This window comes from Phytophthora ramorum (genome assembly GCF_020800215.1).
Source record: "Phytophthora ramorum isolate Pr-102 chromosome Unknown Phyram_PR-102_s0021, whole genome shotgun sequence".
In the NCBI taxonomy this organism is placed as follows: Eukaryota; Oomycota; class Peronosporomycetes; order Peronosporales; family Peronosporaceae; genus Phytophthora; species Phytophthora ramorum.
Window position 1 is genome coordinate 84,054 of NW_027150667.1, and position 17,194 is coordinate 101,247.

At 52.6% G+C, this 17,194-nt stretch overlaps 6 protein-coding genes across 6 annotated transcripts; 4 read left to right on the forward strand and 2 right to left on the reverse strand.

Moving 5' to 3' along the window:
• Positions 1–3,914: 3,914 nt before the first annotated feature.
• Positions 3,915–5,456, forward strand: KRP23_14339 (CENP-B-like protein 2; the record flags this gene model as incomplete). Its single annotated transcript, XM_067885155.1, has 2 exons — positions 3,915–4,697; positions 5,268–5,456. The coding sequence occupies 2 exons, from the start codon at positions 3,915–3,917 to the stop codon at positions 5,454–5,456; spliced, it is 972 nt and encodes a 323-aa protein (XP_067737354.1).
• Positions 5,457–5,747: 291 nt separating this feature from the next.
• On the forward strand, positions 5,748–9,203 carry KRP23_14340 (putative ankyrin repeat protein L25; the record flags this gene model as incomplete). The annotated part of the gene is made up of 1 exon (XM_067885156.1): positions 5,748–9,203. The coding sequence occupies one exon, from the start codon at positions 5,748–5,750 to the stop codon at positions 9,201–9,203; it is 3,456 nt and encodes a 1,151-aa protein (XP_067737355.1).
• Positions 9,204–9,510: 307 nt separating this feature from the next.
• On the forward strand, positions 9,511–10,762 carry KRP23_14341 (uncharacterized protein; the record flags this gene model as incomplete). The annotated part of the gene is made up of 2 exons (XM_067885157.1): positions 9,511–9,593; positions 9,664–10,762. 2 exons carry the CDS (start codon positions 9,511–9,513, stop codon positions 10,760–10,762), a joined length of 1,182 nt encoding a protein of 393 aa, XP_067737356.1.
• A 137-nt stretch (positions 10,763–10,899) lies between these two features.
• On the reverse strand, positions 10,900–12,959 carry KRP23_14342 (putative ankyrin repeat protein R911; the record flags this gene model as incomplete). Its single annotated transcript, XM_067885158.1, has 2 exons — positions 10,900–11,174; positions 11,648–12,959. The coding sequence occupies 2 exons, from the start codon at positions 12,957–12,959 to the stop codon at positions 10,900–10,902; spliced, it is 1,587 nt and encodes a 528-aa protein (XP_067737357.1).
• An 871-nt stretch (positions 12,960–13,830) lies between these two features.
• On the reverse strand, positions 13,831–14,316 carry KRP23_14343 (Secreted RxLR effector protein 124; the record flags this gene model as incomplete). The annotated part of the gene is made up of 1 exon (XM_067885159.1): positions 13,831–14,316. The coding sequence occupies one exon, from the start codon at positions 14,314–14,316 to the stop codon at positions 13,831–13,833; it is 486 nt and encodes a 161-aa protein (XP_067737358.1).
• Positions 14,317–16,289: 1,973 nt separating this feature from the next.
• KRP23_14344 (uncharacterized protein) lies at positions 16,290–16,667 on the forward strand (the record flags this gene model as incomplete). Its single annotated transcript, XM_067885160.1, has 1 exon — positions 16,290–16,667. One exon carries the CDS (start codon positions 16,290–16,292, stop codon positions 16,665–16,667), a length of 378 nt encoding a protein of 125 aa, XP_067737359.1.
• Positions 16,668–17,194: the final 527 nt, after the last annotated feature.

Consider the following 17,194-nt stretch of genomic DNA (forward strand, 5'->3'; position numbering starts at 1 on the left):
CGTCAAACTCAAAGATTGGATTGTTTAAATTGTATTGTCGGTGATACAGGTGGAGTAAAGAACGCCACGTAAGCCACCACACTTCGATCCGATGGAAGATATTTAGTATCCACTCGTACCACCGACACCACATCAGTCTAGAGCTCATTTCCTCACCAGACATCAAGTTCCCCGTGCGGGTAATGTCCGCATTTGGCTGTACACAGCGCAATCCACGTTGGCGATAGGACTCGTGAACGATCAAGTCCAGTCTTGTGGTGGAGCAACTCATGATACACCAGTGGTGTCAAGATGGCAGATCGGTTTCGGCATACCAGCACAGCCCGTGTTCGTACAGCAGACTACCATGTGCCAGCGAAGCACTTTAACTTACACACCTGCAACTTACGTGCACACAACATTCACTATGACGGTGAGCTTCGGCACGACTATAATCAGGAACTTGAAGAAAATAACGAAGACTTCGTGTTTTTATTGAAGAATGTCGTTCCTAACGCGGAATCCCAGAAAAACAGAGCACGAAATATATTCGTTCTGATTATACCCTCAATTACGCTCATCAAGTGCAACCACGATAAAATCGCCGCTAATATGAACGCTCCGATACATCGAAAGCAAGACCTTCCGTCGATTTCAGCAAAATATACAATTGATTGCACCTGCTGGAACATAACGGGAGGTGGTTTGGCTTGTATGGTAATCACTGTGGTGTTGTAATTCACAGAAAACGTCGTTAGTGCGGTTTCCATTCAACAAGACAACAGTTCACCGAGTCAGACAGGCGTTGTTGAGATTGCACATGCTGGTAGTTCTCTTTGCGGTTCGACCCAGGCGAGTCCAGTTGAGTCTCCGCTCTCGCTGAGTACCAAGTCTACTCAGCCCTAGAAGTTCGCTTGGGCGGGGCTACTCCCGTTCCTCAAACGATGGAATCTCCTCCAAAGGATGGACAGGCCACCCAGCGCAGAGTATGCTCAACTAGATGATTGCGGTGTCCAGGGTTGTGCAGACTCGCCAACCCGTCGATTCGACGAGGTTCGTCTTCGCTGTTAGCGAGAAGTGCCCCACCCGAGGCGACCTTGACCTCTTAGCGCTACCAGTCAACTCCCCTACAAGCTATGCCTCCCGGGAAACGACGGCAGACATAATCCAGCTCACGCAGGGACGTACCGAAAACTAGTGCGCTGTTCTTGGACTAAGAAGAGTTCGCTCTGCTTGTTATCTCTATGTCTCGGGGGGTCCTTTCGAGCTCCACCCTTTGGTCTCCTATCGACCCTATACAGATAGCTAGTGACATGGAGTTGTTATAGATCTATCTGCGACTTTTCGCTCATCTCCCTGATTGATCCTCTCCAACTTGGAATAATTCACGGGTGGCATAGGCTCGCCGAGATCCGTACTCAACGAATCTTGATGTTCGCTGAGTCCGACTGCTCACTGAGTTTTCGTTTAAGGGCGCACTGTTTATGTGCTATGCACCTATGTTGCCTGGTGCTTGGACCTGATTAGACCTCTTTATGACCTTTTATATTCTGGGCTAGGCTAGGTGGTCCATCGAAAGTATGAGTTTCCCTACAATAATGCATACCAGGCAGTAACTGCAACAAGAAGTCGATCAAATGCTCGTGGAAGAAGGCGTGGTCTTAATGGTAGATCGCACAATGTAATAGGCTGCGGTGGTGACGATCGCGAGGATGGCTGGAATCGTAGTTCATGAGATGCGACAGCTGTAGCAGCACCAGAAATACCTACTAGAGCAGTGGAACCGAATGCGTCAACGGAGATACGCTTATCGAGTATCAGTACGAGTCAACTGCGACCGCCAGGGTTAGTACAGGTTCAGTCGGTATCTAGTGATACAAAAGCGACTGTCAAAATACATGGATAGTGAGATGAAGTTGAATAAACATTGTCGAGTCGAGACCTACCCTGAAGTAACACATTCGCGTGCAGTGCCCAACTTCAGTACCCCATATTTGGCCCGCCGGGGACGGACCCGGCAAAAATAATGTGATGGCAGACGCAGGATGGCGAGCTTGGATTCAAACTCATCCGCTATACTCTACATGGATTAAATTTTCTGCTGGTTGAGAACACGAACATGGCTGTTCGCCATACGACAATCTCTGGTCGTAATGAGCACGATTTTTCGAGGACAAGCCATACTGCTCGCTCAATCTCAGCCAGCTACCGGGTTCACTGGGAATAATGGTTATCATTCTCAAAGTTTACGAGTAGTCGGAGAGGCTTGAAGCTTGCATTTTTGCAATATTTTGCAGGCGGTTCGGGCAACAGGAAGACCAGCGCGGAGACAAACACATCAATATCCAGCAACAAAAACCTCCGGCATATGTTGGCATCTAGAAGACACCTCGACAAGGTAATTGGCACGTCACCCGGCATAGAGCTTCTCATCCGTGGCATCAAACGCCTGTCCGATTCCGTTTCTAAAGAGCAGCCAGTCGCACCAGCATCTCTCTGGCTGCTCTATTGACGCCTCAATGTCCCTCAACCTTATCGTCGCCTTTCATGGGGCTCCGTTCTCTTGGTTTATTTTTTCAAGTTACGACGATCGGAGTCCTCCAAGTCGAACCACAATGGATAGCCTCCCGTTCCATCTGTGCCTTTAACGATGTCACCGGGTGGCGAGATTTTAAAAGTGTTGTCTTGTTGAATGGAAACCGCACTAACGACGTTTTCTGTGAATTACAACACCACAGTGATTACCATACAAGCCAAACCACCTCCCGTTATGTTCCAGCAGGTGCAATCAATTGTATATTTTGCTGAAATCGACGGAAGGTCTTGCTTTCGATGTATCGGAGCGTTCATATTAGCGGCGATTTTATCGTGGTTGCACTTGATGAGCGTAATTGAGGGTATAATCAGAACGAATATATTTCGTGCTCTGTTTTTCTGGGATTCCGCGTTAGGAACGACATTCTTCAATAAAAACACGAAGTCTTCGTTATTTTCTTCAAGTTCCTGATTATAGTCGTGCCGAAGCTCACCGTCATAGTGAATGTTGTGTGCACGTAAGTTGCAGGTGTGTAAGTTAAAGTGCTTCGCTGGCACATGGTAGTCTGCTGTACGAACACGGGCTGTGCTGGCATGCCGAAACCGATCTGCCATCTTGACACCACTGGTGTATCATGAGTTGCTCCACCACAAGACTGGACTTGATCGTTCACGAGTCCTATCGCCAACGTGGATTGCGCTGTGTACAGCCAAATGCGGACATTACCCGCACGGGGAACTTGATGTCTGGTGAGGAAATGAGCTCTAGACTGATGTGGTGTCGGTGGTACGAGTGGATACTAAATATCTTCCATCGGATCGAAGTGTGGTGGCTTACGTGGCGTTCTTTACTCCACCTGTATCACCGACAATACAATTTAAACAATCCAATCTTTGAGTTTGACGATTTCTTGGCCTTGTTCATCCACGACGTTCAGTGAGAATCGACACTATTGCAGCCAGTGGTTTTGAAACTTCAGTGACTTAGGCCTTATCAGTAAAACGGTCACATCACGCCTCCTAGTTTAGACCACATCACGCCCAAATCTGGTCCATGCTGTGAATTGGAGCTCACCAATGTCGACCGGTCTGAGAACCGTAGCCATAGCCTTACGTAGCTTTCTACCCAGGTCACCACTGTAATATGATTTGAAACGTGTCAGTCACTAACTTGATATCGTGACATCTTGTATTGGGGCTGCTCACAATCCCCTCGGGCGTTGCTGATGAGGACAACACAGTCTGCTCGCCGACAAACTTAGGTGCGAGTGGGAAAAATCAACATTCAACATCCAACATTTGTCTCTGTGTATTCTTTATCAAAGGTTTGTACCTTCCAGTGGGTACAAATCCACTGGCCCCTCTCTCTCTCATTCATCATCTGACTCCCCTGGCTAACGATGTCTGCGCCCTCCAACGAGGAATCACGGCCCAAGCGTTCGCGGGCTTCCTTCACCAACGCGCAGCGGCTGCAGATATGCAACCACCGAGACCAAAACCCGAGTTTGACTCAGACGCAACTGGCTGCGTGGGCCCAGGAAGCTCTGGGATTGCCTCGCCAGCCTTCGCAGGCCATGATCTCGAAACTCCTCAAATGGAAAAATGATCTGGAGTCCATGACGACCGAAGAATTGACCTCCAAGTCGCGGAGAACCGTGCGGTTCCCGACCCTGGACACGGCCCTAGCTAGGTGGGTCTCTTACTGCGAGGAAACGGGGGTCCCCGTCACGGGGGAGTCCATCCGCGCGAAAGCCACGACGTTCTCCAAAATTTTACATATCGACGACCCATTGACCTTTTCCAACGGGTGGCTCTTCAAGTTCAATGAACGGCACGGGTTCGGCGGGATCAAGGGCTTTAAACACGTCAGGTCGGCAGCCGAAGCCGCGGGGCTCGACCTGCAACGTCGGTTGCAGCAATTCGACCCGGAAAACATTTTCGCCATGGACGAGACCGCGCTGCTTTTCAGCCTCTTCCCGGACCGAACGGGCAGACGCACGACGAAAAGAGTGACGATCGCTTTGAGTTGCAATGCCGACGGGTCGGAGAAGCTGCCGTTGCTGTTCATTGGCAAGGCGGAGAAGCCCCGAGGGTTCACCAGCACCACCGCAGCCGAGTTCAACTACACGCACAACGCGAACTCGTTCATGACGCGAGAGATTTTCACCAAGTGGATCGAGAAGGTGGACGCCAAGTTCGCACAGCAGCAACGCAAATGTGTTCTGCTACTGGATAATGCAGCGGTGCACGCTGGTTTCAATGCTGAAGAGCTCAGGAATGTTGAGGTGATTTTCCTGCCGCCTGGCACGACCAACAACTTGCAGCCGCTTACTGGGGGCGTTGTGGCTGCGCTTAAGAGACGCTACCGACGGCGCCAGATCCAGCACGCGCTGGATCATCTGGACGCTGACGCCGACATGAGCACGGCGGCCAAGTTTGACAGCGTTGGTGTCAAGCAGGCGTTGTCGTGGTGCATGGAGTGCTGGGAGGCTGTTCCGTCCGTGCTGATGTCTGGCTGTTGGAAGGACACTGGACTGCTGTACGCAGACGGCTCTGAGATCGCACGCGAGTACCGCCGTGAGGAGGACGCGATCTCGGAAGAACTTACTGTGATGCTGTCGTGGTTGCATGCGTCGGATCCGTTGTCGGTCGAAGAGCTGGTGAACTTGCCAGAAGAGAACGTCATCATGGATGAACCCACGGACGAGGACTTCTGCGTGCCTGTCGAGTCTGTGAGAGTTGTTGTTGAGCAGCCGAAACCGAAACCAGCCGAAGACGGAGGACTGGGCGTGGAAGAGCTCAAGGAGCGTCTCAAGTGGATTGCCAAGCTCCTCATTTATGCTGACGAAAAGGGAGTTTCAACAGAATCAGTGAGCGGCATGCGTGTTCTGCAGCGTGACTTCCGAGACCAGCTTAACAAGAAGCAGGCGAGTTCAAGATAAGCACTCTCTACTTCAACATACGCGAACCGCCACCAAATACGTCATACCAATTTGGTTTACGAGCTGTGCGAACGATCATATAGTGCGAGGCCAAAGTTCAGACGCGCTGGGGTCGTCGCGTAGGACCAGCGACGACAGGCGTGTGGATCTCTCAACTGAGCATCTATGGTCAGCTCCTTGGTCCACAACCTAGGTTGATAAACTGAGTTGGTGCAAATGCGGCGACGCGAATTAACTCATTGCCTTGCCAGGTTCGTCAGCGATGCCCTCACTTCTGCTTAGAACGCGCAGATGGGGGACTACGCGCTCTCCAATGCTGCAGTAACGGGCAACCTCGCGAAGATTCGGGAGCTGGTGGAGCGAGGCGAGGGCTGGGATGTACAAGATGCGCTGTGGGTGGCTGCCGAAAAGGGTTATCTGGCGATGGTGCGCTATCTCGTTGGGGAATGTAGAGCGAACGTGAATGAAAAGGACAGAATAAAGGGCCGCACAGTATTGATGTGGTCTGCTCGGTCAGGCAAGCTTGAAGTTGTCCGGTACCTCGTTGATGAATGTGGCGCGAAAGTGAACGTCAAGGACGAGTTCGGATGGACGCCATTGATGTGGGCTGCTGAACACGGCGAGATTGAAGTCGTCCGCTATCTTGCCGGAGAATGTGGCGCAGACATCAATGTCCAGGAAGCTGGCGGACACTCGTCGCTGATGTGGGCCGCTCGGTACGGCTATATTGAAGTCGTCCGGTACCTCGTTGAGCAAAAATGTCACGCGAGTACCAAGGACAGGGGCGGACGCACAGCGTTGATGTTTGCGATTGAAACTAATAAGGTTGAGGTTGTCCGCTACCTCGTTGAGCAATCTGGCGTGGATGTAAATGCCAAGAGCAATGACGGACGCACAGCTTTTCGGATTGCTGCGGATTGTGGGCATCATGAAGTCCAACGCATACTTACACCATTTCTTATGCTGCCTGCTCCTCAACCACGTCCGAGTGGCACAACAAGCAGAATTGCCAGTGCTGCTCAAACTTCCGATTGTTCCAGAAGCTGTTCCATTCCAGCATCTGAAGTTGAGCTCTTAGATTTCTGTGAGAACAGTGACATCGGGGGTGAATATCGCGCCAAGTGGCTCGATGCTGACGCGGTGGTGAAGCTGTTCATTTTAGACGCGTCCAAGTCGGTATTCGAGGAGGAGATTCATCTGTGGCAGCGGTTGCGGCATCCCAATGTGATCAAGATGTACGGCGCGTGTGATGCTGGTTTGCACGTGCAGTTCTTTGTCTGTGAGTACGCTAGCAAAGGCTCCCTAAGTGAGTACGTCCGATCCCATTCTTCAGAGGAAAGGCCAACGATGTGGAAGTTCCTGCATGAGGCAGCATTAGGTTTGGAGTATCTTCACGAGCGGGGACTTGTTCACGGTGCTCTTCGCTGCAGCAATATTTTGATTGGTACGGATGGCATGGCGAAGCTGTCGAATTTCGGTGTGAGTGGGTCTGTCAAGGGACCCGGTATAGCTTCGTCTGGTGTGGTTGTGTCGCTACGCTGGCAGTCTCCTGAAGTGTTGAAAGGACATCCACCTTCTTTTGCGTCGGATGTGTATTCTCTGGGAATGTGCATTTTGGAAGCTGTAACGAAGGAGGTGCCGTGGAGCAAGGAGCAAGAATTTTGGGTGGAGAGCCGAAAATCATATTGGACTCCAGAGATGAACGCTAACGTTAATGTCGATACGCATGACAGCCCGGCTTGCCCCTCCGGTGACGCGCGCGATATAGTTTGGCGCATGTGCTGCTCCGACCCCGCTAAACGCGCGAGGCTCTCTTGTGTTGTCCGCGAGCTTGAGGGTTTAGCTTTGAAGGAGAGTGCCAGCCATTCACAGCCAGAACACGATCCCCCCAGTATCTTTGACGACCACAACTACGGCGAAAGGGAATACGCGTGGATGTGTGTGCAGACGTATATGAAACACTGCGATAATGAGCTGTACCACCAAGCATACGATGAACTTCAGAAAGCTCGGGGGTGTTTGCTGCACTCTACGCATCCATCAACCGTGTTTGATCTGTTTCACTCTCTAGTTGCTGACTTCAGGCGCACGATCACAATGTCCAAGGAACAGGCTCGGGTCCTCCAACTGTCGGCAACGCGTACTACCAGCTCAAGTATCCTCGCCTTCCGTCGGCGGCTTCGGTCCCTCTGGGCATCATTGGGTGAGTCGGTTGATGTAGCGAGAGAGCGCGAATCGCGGTGGGAGAAGCAACGCAGCAAGCAAATCGAAATCTTCGTCTCTGAGGCGGAGAAGAGTTATCTTCTACTTGAAGAATTGCAGTCGGAAGAGGAGCGGGCCGCGCTCCTAATCTTCTTGAAAGAGGAGATGGGGCACCCTTCCAAGTACACGTCTGGCCAGCTTGGGGTATTGCAGAACGCGTACCAAGATATTGAGAGCAAGGTGGAGACGAACGATCCGTCCGAGCTGACACCAGAATGGTTCATCCCATGGTACGAGCTGGAGATCGTTGACAAGCACAATCCACTGGGTCGTGGTGGCTTCGGAGGTGTGTTCCGAGGCAAGTGGCTGGATTCGGATGTGGTGGTAAAAATCTTGCTTGGTGAAGGCGAAGACATGGACATGCCCAAATATTCGTTCGCCTTGTCGATTGGGAGGTCTGCACCCGAGCGGAAGGAGCTCTTGACGATGTTCCGGCGCGAAGTCGACATCTGGTTCGGGTTTAGCCATCCCCACGTCGTTCGGCTCTTCGGGGCTTGCCACGTCGGCAGGCCGTTCTTCGTGTGCGAATACGCCACCAACGGGACGCTGGTCAGCTATTTGGCAAAGCATCCCGATCAAATGTGGGCAAAGTTGTATGAGGCTGCGCTGGGCGTCCAATACCTCCATGCACGTGGAGTCCTCCATGGGGATCTGAAAGGGAACAACATCGTGATCGGGAGTGACAGGAAAGCGAAGGTGACGGACTTCGGTCTCAGCTCGATCACTTCGGATGATGGAAACCCACGTACCTCTGCTGCAGCACATTGGATGGCACCCGAATACTTCTTGGGCGAGAAAGCACGACCATCCTGTGCGTCGGACGTCTACTCTTTAGGTATGTGTGTCGTGGAAGCACTACGGGTTGTGGAAGCTGTACAGTCTGGCGAGGAGGACCTGCAACGATGTCTGCCTTGGGGTGTTCTTGACAACGATGTTGTGAAACATCACGTAAAGCAGAAAAAATTGCCGTCTCGACCTGCGACTTGCGATGCTGCTCAGTGGCAGTTGGTGAAGAGGATGTGTGTGTTTGATCCGGACAACCGCATGAAAATCTCGACGGTTGTCGCCGAGCTGGCGAGACTGGCGGACATCCCTCCCATGAACCAAACCAAGATCTCAACCGGGACACCAGGAGGTTTGGACGCTGCGTTGCAGGTTATTTCAGTGGCACGCGAGCAGCTAACGCGACTGCAAGACAATAACCAAGAAGCTCCAAATTCAGACGGAGGAGCCCTGCGCACGTTGTACGGCTTGCTGTGGGATCGCCTTGAGCAGGTGCACAGCCAGATCCACGTCAAAGTGGATTTCGAGGGTCTGGCAGATTTCTGCTTGCTGGTTGGCAAAGCGGACGAGTGTACGAAGAAACTGCAACGCGCGACACTGAATTTGACCTCCTTGGCTGAGACGACACTGCAATGCAGCGCCTTGGGCCGTCGTCTGGACAAGTTCGAGGACGCCTACTTCCTGCTTCGTGAGAACAAGTGATTCTGTAGCACCGCGTATGCAGTCTAGGAGAACGAGTGTAGCCGAGTGGTATTTCACGTATGCATTAATCTCCGTAATGAACTGCGTTTTGCTTCGTACATGTATAATAGCTACTGCATTTCGATCTGTGGCCTTCGTCTCAAGAAGCTGAAGCACAAGCTGAAGCACCCTTCGTAAAGCTGAGGTGAGTGGTTGAAGTTGATTGTCAAGCGGATTCCTGAGTGAGATTTGCCGGCGGTACGATCCGCCCACTCGCAACGTCATTCAAGAACCCGGCTCCAACGACACAAGAGATCCTCCTCCCAGCATGAACGACCTCAAGTACATGGACGCCTTCGACCACGACGTCACCGAGCGCAAGGCTGATTTCCAGCACAAAGTGGCCCATGTGTACGTAGCGTTGCCTGCTGGATGTTGGGATTCCACGACGGTCTCACTTCATCGCTGATGTTCGTGGCAGACGGAGTTTGATGGAGGAGTTGGGGTACGATGCAGTGGTGCTGAGTCTCTCGGCGAACTTTGCGTGGATCACGAGCGGTGCTCGCAGCTACGTCTTCATGGCCACGGAGGGCGGCGCGGGGTCCATCTACGTGGACGCGACGCAAGTGGCAGTGCTGACGAACGAGATCGAAGGTCACCGCTTGGTGAATGAGGAGATGCGAGGTCTGCAAGGCGACGTCAAGCTCGTACAGGATCCGTGGCATGCGCAGCGTAGCCATACCGAGGTGGCGAAGGAGCTTGCCAAGAGTGACAAGGTGGCGGTCGACGCCTCGGATGCTGCGCTGGCAAACCGAATCGCCGAGCTGCGCTCGACGCTGACGGCGTACGAGAGGCAAGTCTTCCGAGCCCTCGGCAAAGACTGCGGCGAGATCATCGGAGACGTGGCTCGTGCTGTGCGTCCTACCATGACGGAGTGGGAAATTGCGAGTGAACTCTCAGCCAAGATGTGGGCGCGTGGCATCACGCCGGTGGTGATGCTGGTAGCAGCAGACGAGCGCGTCGACAACATCCGTCACCCGCTGCCTACGAAGAAGCGCGTCAAGCACAAGGCCATGCTCGTGATCTGCGGACAGCGCGCTGGGCTCATCGCTTCGACAACGCGCGTGGTGTACATTACCACGACGCCGAACGCCACCATTCCGGCCGATTTGTTGCGTCGTCACGAAGCTGCTACGTACGTTGACGCGGTGCTCATGGCAAACACGCGCACTGCTGGAGTGAAGGCGGGAGACATGCTCCAGATCGCTCAGGACGCCTACGCCGAGAAGGGCTTCGGAGGGGAGTGGAAATTCCACCACCAAGGAGGCTGTGCTGCCTACAAAAGCCGCGAGTGGGTAGCCAACCCGTCGGTCAACCGAGTCACTGGATTGAACCAGGCGTACGCTTGGAACCCGTCCGTCGCAGGTACCAAGTCGGAAGACACGGTGCTGTGCTACGCCAACGCCCAGGGAGCTCCAGTCGTGGAAGTCATCACCTCGTCTCCGGAATGGCCGGTCATTGAGCACACCATCGGAGACGTTACGATCGGTCGTCCGACCATTTTGCACTTGCAGTACTGAGCAAACCGCGTGCTGGCAACAGGACTGCGCCAAAATACAACATGAGCGTGACTCCGGTCAGGGTACAGGTAGCTAGACGCTCGACAACGACTCCCAACAAAAAGGCCTTTTAAATACGACTTCCCACGGCACTCTTCCTACACGGTGTGGACCTCGCCCGTCGTCTCCGGCGGCTTCCAGAAGAGCGAAAAGATGTTGGTGATGATATGGTCAGCCACATTCATATCCCCCTCTTCGTCTTCCTCACCCCCTGTCTGTGCAGAGTTGCCTGGTGACGGATCGCCAGTCGGCACTCGTAGCTGTTCCAGGTCGACAATCGTTCCTTCGTCAACTACAACTTCTTCGTCTAGGTGGGTGTCCGACGATTCGCTTATGCTCGCTAACGACGCCCCGCCATCACTTGGAGGTGCAGCTGTCGAGCGTTCAATCCGACGAGACTTCGATGTAAGAGCTCTACAGACGTTTACTGTAGCAGCTAGTTGTCTTCAGGTACGACGCCATCCTTAAGCCATGCCAAAATGTGTTTTTGCCTTTGCTCACGAGAGAATAGCTGGGCAGTTGTCGTACAGCCAACTGTACATTTAGCTTGCAAGAAAAGCAACAACTCGAAGTATCCACCAGCAGCAGCAAAATCCATCGCAGCGCTTGTGCCTTTTACCGAGCGATTGTGGAGCAACCAACGAACAGTGTTGAAGTGGCCATTCCGAGCAGCATAGTCCATCGCTGCATGTGTGCAACCTTCACTACGGCTTTCATGAAGCCATTTCACCACCGCAAGATGTCCATTCTCGGCTGCCGAGTTCATGACATCCGTTGACCACTCGATGTTTGGCTGATCGTGCAGCCATTGCAGCATCTCTAGGTTGCCATTGCGAGCTACCATACTCGTAGTGTGGGCTTCGAAGGTCAACTGAGGGTGCTTGTCACGAATCCACTTGACGACCTCAAAGTGCCCCATAGTAGCTGCACCCGACAGCGCATACTGTGACAACGTTGGAGCATCATTTTTACCTTCTGCCTGCATCTCCACAGCAAGCGAATCGAGGAACTCCAGTACGTGCATATGTCCGTTGGTGGCTGCTCTGTCCATGGCAGTGTTGTTGAACCAACTCACGCGAGATGGCTCGATCTCCGGGAAAAGAGGCGCCATTTCCCCAAACTTTTCAATGAGCCACGTGACCACATGCAGATGTCCCTTTGAAGCAGCGTTGGTCACCATTTCAGATGGCTTGCAAACAATGCCAACTTCAGAGAGGTACTGCACGATCTCCAAGTGGCCGCCACGAATTGCACAATCCATTGCGAAGTGTGGATACTGCACAAGTTTACGGTCCAGTAGCGACCGCACTATGCCAAGATGGCCTTCCCCACAAGCCGCTTGCAGGGCCTCTCTAGCTCCTTTCGTGATCCATTTCCCCACGAGCCACTCAACCAAGTCCAATCGACCGTTCTTGGCTGCTCCCTCGAGTGCGCGATCTGATCCATCATTGTATCCTTGTTCGAAGATCCACTGCAGAATGTCCATATGACCTCCAGCTGCAGCGTCATTCATTGTCGGAGGAGGCAGGTGAAGCTCCGGTCTGTAAACATCGTCCAGAAGCCACTGAACCAACGTCAAATCACCCATTGTGACCGCAAACTCCATCACTCTGCTCAAGTCTCTTTCAGCATCAGGAATGTTCTCATACAACCATCTTGCAACTTGTCCATGTCCTCCTTCAATTGCATTCTTCACATCTTCTTCTCCCCAAACGATGATATTCCGCTTCTCTTCTTGGTTGTCATAGTGCAGCAAATGTTGCAAAACCTCCAAGTGTCCGCATCGCGCGGCTGCTTCCACAACTTCCACGCCCGCCGTACACCCCGAGAAATGATCCAAAAGCCAGCGAATGACCTCTAAATCCCCTCGTTCTGCCGCGGTCCGCAGCGATTCCGTGAATTGGTAGCGATTGTAGTGAACGTCCGATCGCAAGTACCAGAACAACGACCAACTCGAGTGTGTGTCTGCCGCAGGGTCACTGCTCTCCCAAATACGATCCAGGAGTCGGACGGACCCAAACTCACATGCCCGAGCCAACGAAATCATGCCCGACCCGTCCAAATACGACGAGATTAGTGTACCCACATGGCCCAAAGCTGCCACATCAGGACGCGATTTCAACGCGAGCTGCACCGCCGCCAGCGCAGTTGTCACCATTGCTTCGAGTCAAACGGGGGGATATTGTAAATGTAGCTGGGTAGAGATTCCTCCCCGCAGGTGATGGTCCCTCATTCCAGAGACCTTCCAGCTGGCACACTGACCACTTCCAATTTTGGCCTTACAGGAATTTGCGTCAATCTGCAACGAGTAAACCCCAATATTCGATGTAAATCGACTAAATACGACATACAAAATTGAATGTTTAATCGTCTATATATTTGATATCCCTGTTAAGTCAATCAGTTGCGGGCGTTGCAGACTAGCGGAGGTCTTTGACCTTTAAGGCGTTTTTCAGGAATGTGTTGCCCCTGCAGTAACACGAGGGCTTGTGCATTATGCTTGATTGTAGACGAATTGTCCGCAAGAAGAACATACTGTGCATTGGTTGAAGGCTTGAGCATTATCGTTGCATTCTAAGGTTGAGTCTCGTTTCATCGATCAAGTGATCCACATTGGGTAGTGCTCTTCCAGCCATGCAAGGAGGTATTGTCCTTGTGCGCTGAATTTCGTTCCCAGAGTGATCCCCTCGGTGCGCTGAGCGCGCAGAAAGAGAAGCACCTCGAAGCCCCGCAGTAAAATCTATGGGTTCATCCGTACACCCTCGGTGCGGTTGTAGTGCAGCCAGCGAACAACGCCTAGATGGCCGAAATGCGCGGCATGGTTCATCGCATCCGTCGTACAGCCCTCCACGCGGTTTTCGTGAAGCCATTCATCGTCCAATCAACATCCGTGAGTTCATATAGCCATTTCATTCCAAGCGGCCACTGAGAGCTGCCATGTTCGTAGTGTATTTCAAATTCACTGGATAGTGGACATAAAGCCACTTGGCGACTTCAAAGCGACCCAAGGATGCTGCGGTTGAGAACACCTAGTCTGAGCAGATTGGATCCTCTGCCTTCGCCGACTCCACGAGCGAATGCAGAAACTCCAGCACGTGAAGATGATCCATACCGGCCGCTTTGTCCATCGCAGTTTGGCTTGAATAGCCGTCATTATCTTCCGACCGATAGTATGGTGGGAAGACCGAGTAGGGCTCATCTCGATACTTCTCGCACAGCCATTTAACAATATCGAGATGGCCATGCGTGGCAGCTTCGTTCATCATGTCGGACGCACCACCGACCATTTGCCTCTCGTTCAAGTACTTGACGATATCCAAATGACCTTTACAAATAGTGCTTTTCATCGAGTATAGAGCATATCGCCCCAATCTGCGATCTAAAAGCCACTGCACCATATCCATCCGGCCATTCTTCGCTGTTAGTTCGAGCGCATGGTCCGATCCGCCGTCATGTTCTTGCTCAAAGATCCATTGCAGGATCTCCTTGTGATCTCCAGCAGCTGCATCGTTCATGGCTGGTGGCGGCAACTGTAGCTCCGGTCTATAGACAACATCCAACAGTCAGTGGACCGTCGCCATGTCGACTTTGCGAACTGCAAACTTAATCGCCCGACTAAAATCCCGGTCTGCCTCATGCGTATTCTCGAGCAACCAACTGCTTCAATCGCATTGGTAACATCCTCCGACCCCCACGAAATCACATTTTCTTCTTGGTCTTGATCACTTCCACGACGTTCAGACTCCAAAAAAGTACTGCAGGACGTCCAGGCGACCATACTGGGCCGCATCTTCCACGACTTCCACGGACGCTGTGCATCCCGAGAAATGGCTCAGAATCCACTGCACGATTGCCAAATCCTCGCGTTTTACCGCAGCACATCGAGATTTTTTGAATTGGTATCGGTAATAGTGAATATCCGTTCGCAAGTAGTGACCGAGTGACCAGCCAGTGCTTTTGAGTCGCTATTCTCACAGATTCGATACAGAAGTCGAATTGGTTCGGAGGCACAGGCTTGGTCCAGAGGAATCATACCAGATGCATCGAGATACGAAGAAATAGCTCGGGCGACATGACCCAACGCAGCCACAGAGGGATGAGGACGCAAGGCGAGCGCGACGGCAGATAGTGGAGCTGCTGGCATGAAATCCCACTTGCTGGCGCCATCGCTCTGACGGCGGAAGACACGGTCCTGCCGCTAAGCGTCTACCTTTTCCTCACGTCCAACCTCAACATGGAAGACACCCAAACACTCTCGGCACGCGCGCTACTGGGACAGCCGTGGGCGCTCAAGCTGATCTTCGCGTTGTTCGTCCGCTGCCAAGAACTGGAACAAAAAGTTATGGGTCATGCTTTTCCCCCAAATATCCCGCCGACTCAGTTGGTTTATTTGGGAGGTAGACATCCGAACCGTACTTAATATTGGTATGGAATACAAAAATCAATATTAAATCATGATATCATCCACTGAAGCACCCATGCTCTAAACCCACCACATCACTGGGTACCGGACTACGCTACTCCTAAGGCGTCAAATGTCTTTTATCGCTGTAAGGGTAGCAGAAAGCTTGGAGTTCCTGTCGATGCAATTGCATTGGGCTCAGCGTTTGGTGGCAATAAAGCTGTACGCGACGCCTTTAGTTGCTGTGCTACGGCATCGTGCTGTGCTTCATGGATGCCTGGGTCATGGCATCCAATGCGGCCTCAAAATTACTGGGCAACTGAATGCCCGCTACCTAGCGAAGCGAGCCACAGTATTGTACACCTTGCCAGTCTCCACATGTAGCTCCGCGACACAAGGTCTCCGGCACCGCACTCGGAGTCAAAGCAGCTATGCACGCGCATCATCGCCGGTCGATAGGAAGCCAAAATGTGACAGTCGAAAATGCGACGAGTCGAAGGTGTACCGCGAAAGGCGTAGACGAACAAAACCTTGTTCGCTTTGTCGGCCTTGCAACCAACAAAGTGCATGTATTTAATACATGCTAGCTACATGAAGTCAGGTGTCGCGCGACCGCGACGGCCGCAAAATTTGTTGCCCTGACAACAACGGAAACATGCAGACAGCCATCCTTCGGAGCCAGACGGCTCGTTTCTGGTCGATGAATCACTGGCCGCGCGTTCGGGGATACATGTCCACGCTGGAGTCTTGCGGCAAGACGGAGCGCCGACGTCGATCGCCGTCCAAGCAGCTTCAGAAATGCAAGGACAGGCGGTCGGCATCCAATCATGTCGAAAGTGTCCTCGCGCGTGCCGGAATACGGACAGATTCAAGCAGGACCGTGCCCCTGTCATACATTTCGCAAGGCTAACCTTGCACCGGTATCGTCTAGAGACGAACGTAGACCGAGGCCTGGCCCGTGCGTGCGTGTTGCGCTGAGCTAAGCCAGCCACTCAGCTGGTTCGGCCGTCTCGACGAAACATAGTTCTGGCCAGCTCTTCCTTCAGCTTCGCATTTCGCAAGTTACCACCAAGGCCCAAAGCCGAAATGGGAGTGCAACCTGAAGTCTTGCCACTTCGTGTTCAGCGATCACAGCCGCGGCCCGCCAAGTCCCCGCGAGGTCTCTCAAAGCGGCCGAGTTTCCGCCGCTCCAAGTCCCTACCCATTGAACTCCCAGAAGACGTCCGCCTGCTCAAGCAGAAGATCCTCGATACACACCCGGCCAAGCTGACGCGCTTCAGTCTGAGCCACATGCGTCACAAGGCTATCCCACCCGTACTCATCCCAGACACCCTGAGCGACCGACGAGCCATGCGAACGCTCGTCTCCGGCAAGACCGTGCCGCTCACCATGCACATGTGGGATAACTGCAAGAGGAAGACCAAGCACCTGGATATGATCGACGAGTACGTCACCTACCGGTGATAGCTCCTCCACCCGCATCAGTTCTAGCTAGTCCCCTCGCCTCTCCCTTGAACTACAGTGCCGAGAAATCTCAGTTACCACGCCATTAGTGTGTGCTAGGTAGCCTAAGCATGAACGCGATGCAACCGGAGTGTCGTACAATATTTATTCAACGCGGGCATACGACCATTTTCGCCACTAAGTAAGTGAACCGTTCATTCCTGCCCTATATTTTGTGCATGTAGCCGAAAAGGGTTCTTCGTGCTAAAGCCTCGTCAAACTCCAGGTCTACCAATTTCAGAACAGCCCTCGGCCGATAGCAATGGGCAACCAGTCACGATGATATTTTTGCATTGCCTTTCGTTCTGCAAGACCAGGGTGCCGGGCCTTTAGCTCATCAACGAGGTGTGTTTGGATGAGGTCGACAGAGCTGTGTGTAATCCAGTGGATTGGATGCCTTCAATTGTTGCACATACGTACCATTTGTATGTTGTTGACATCGAATCTGCCTGATTAGACTCCTCCAAAGAACATCCTTCATGTTGCAT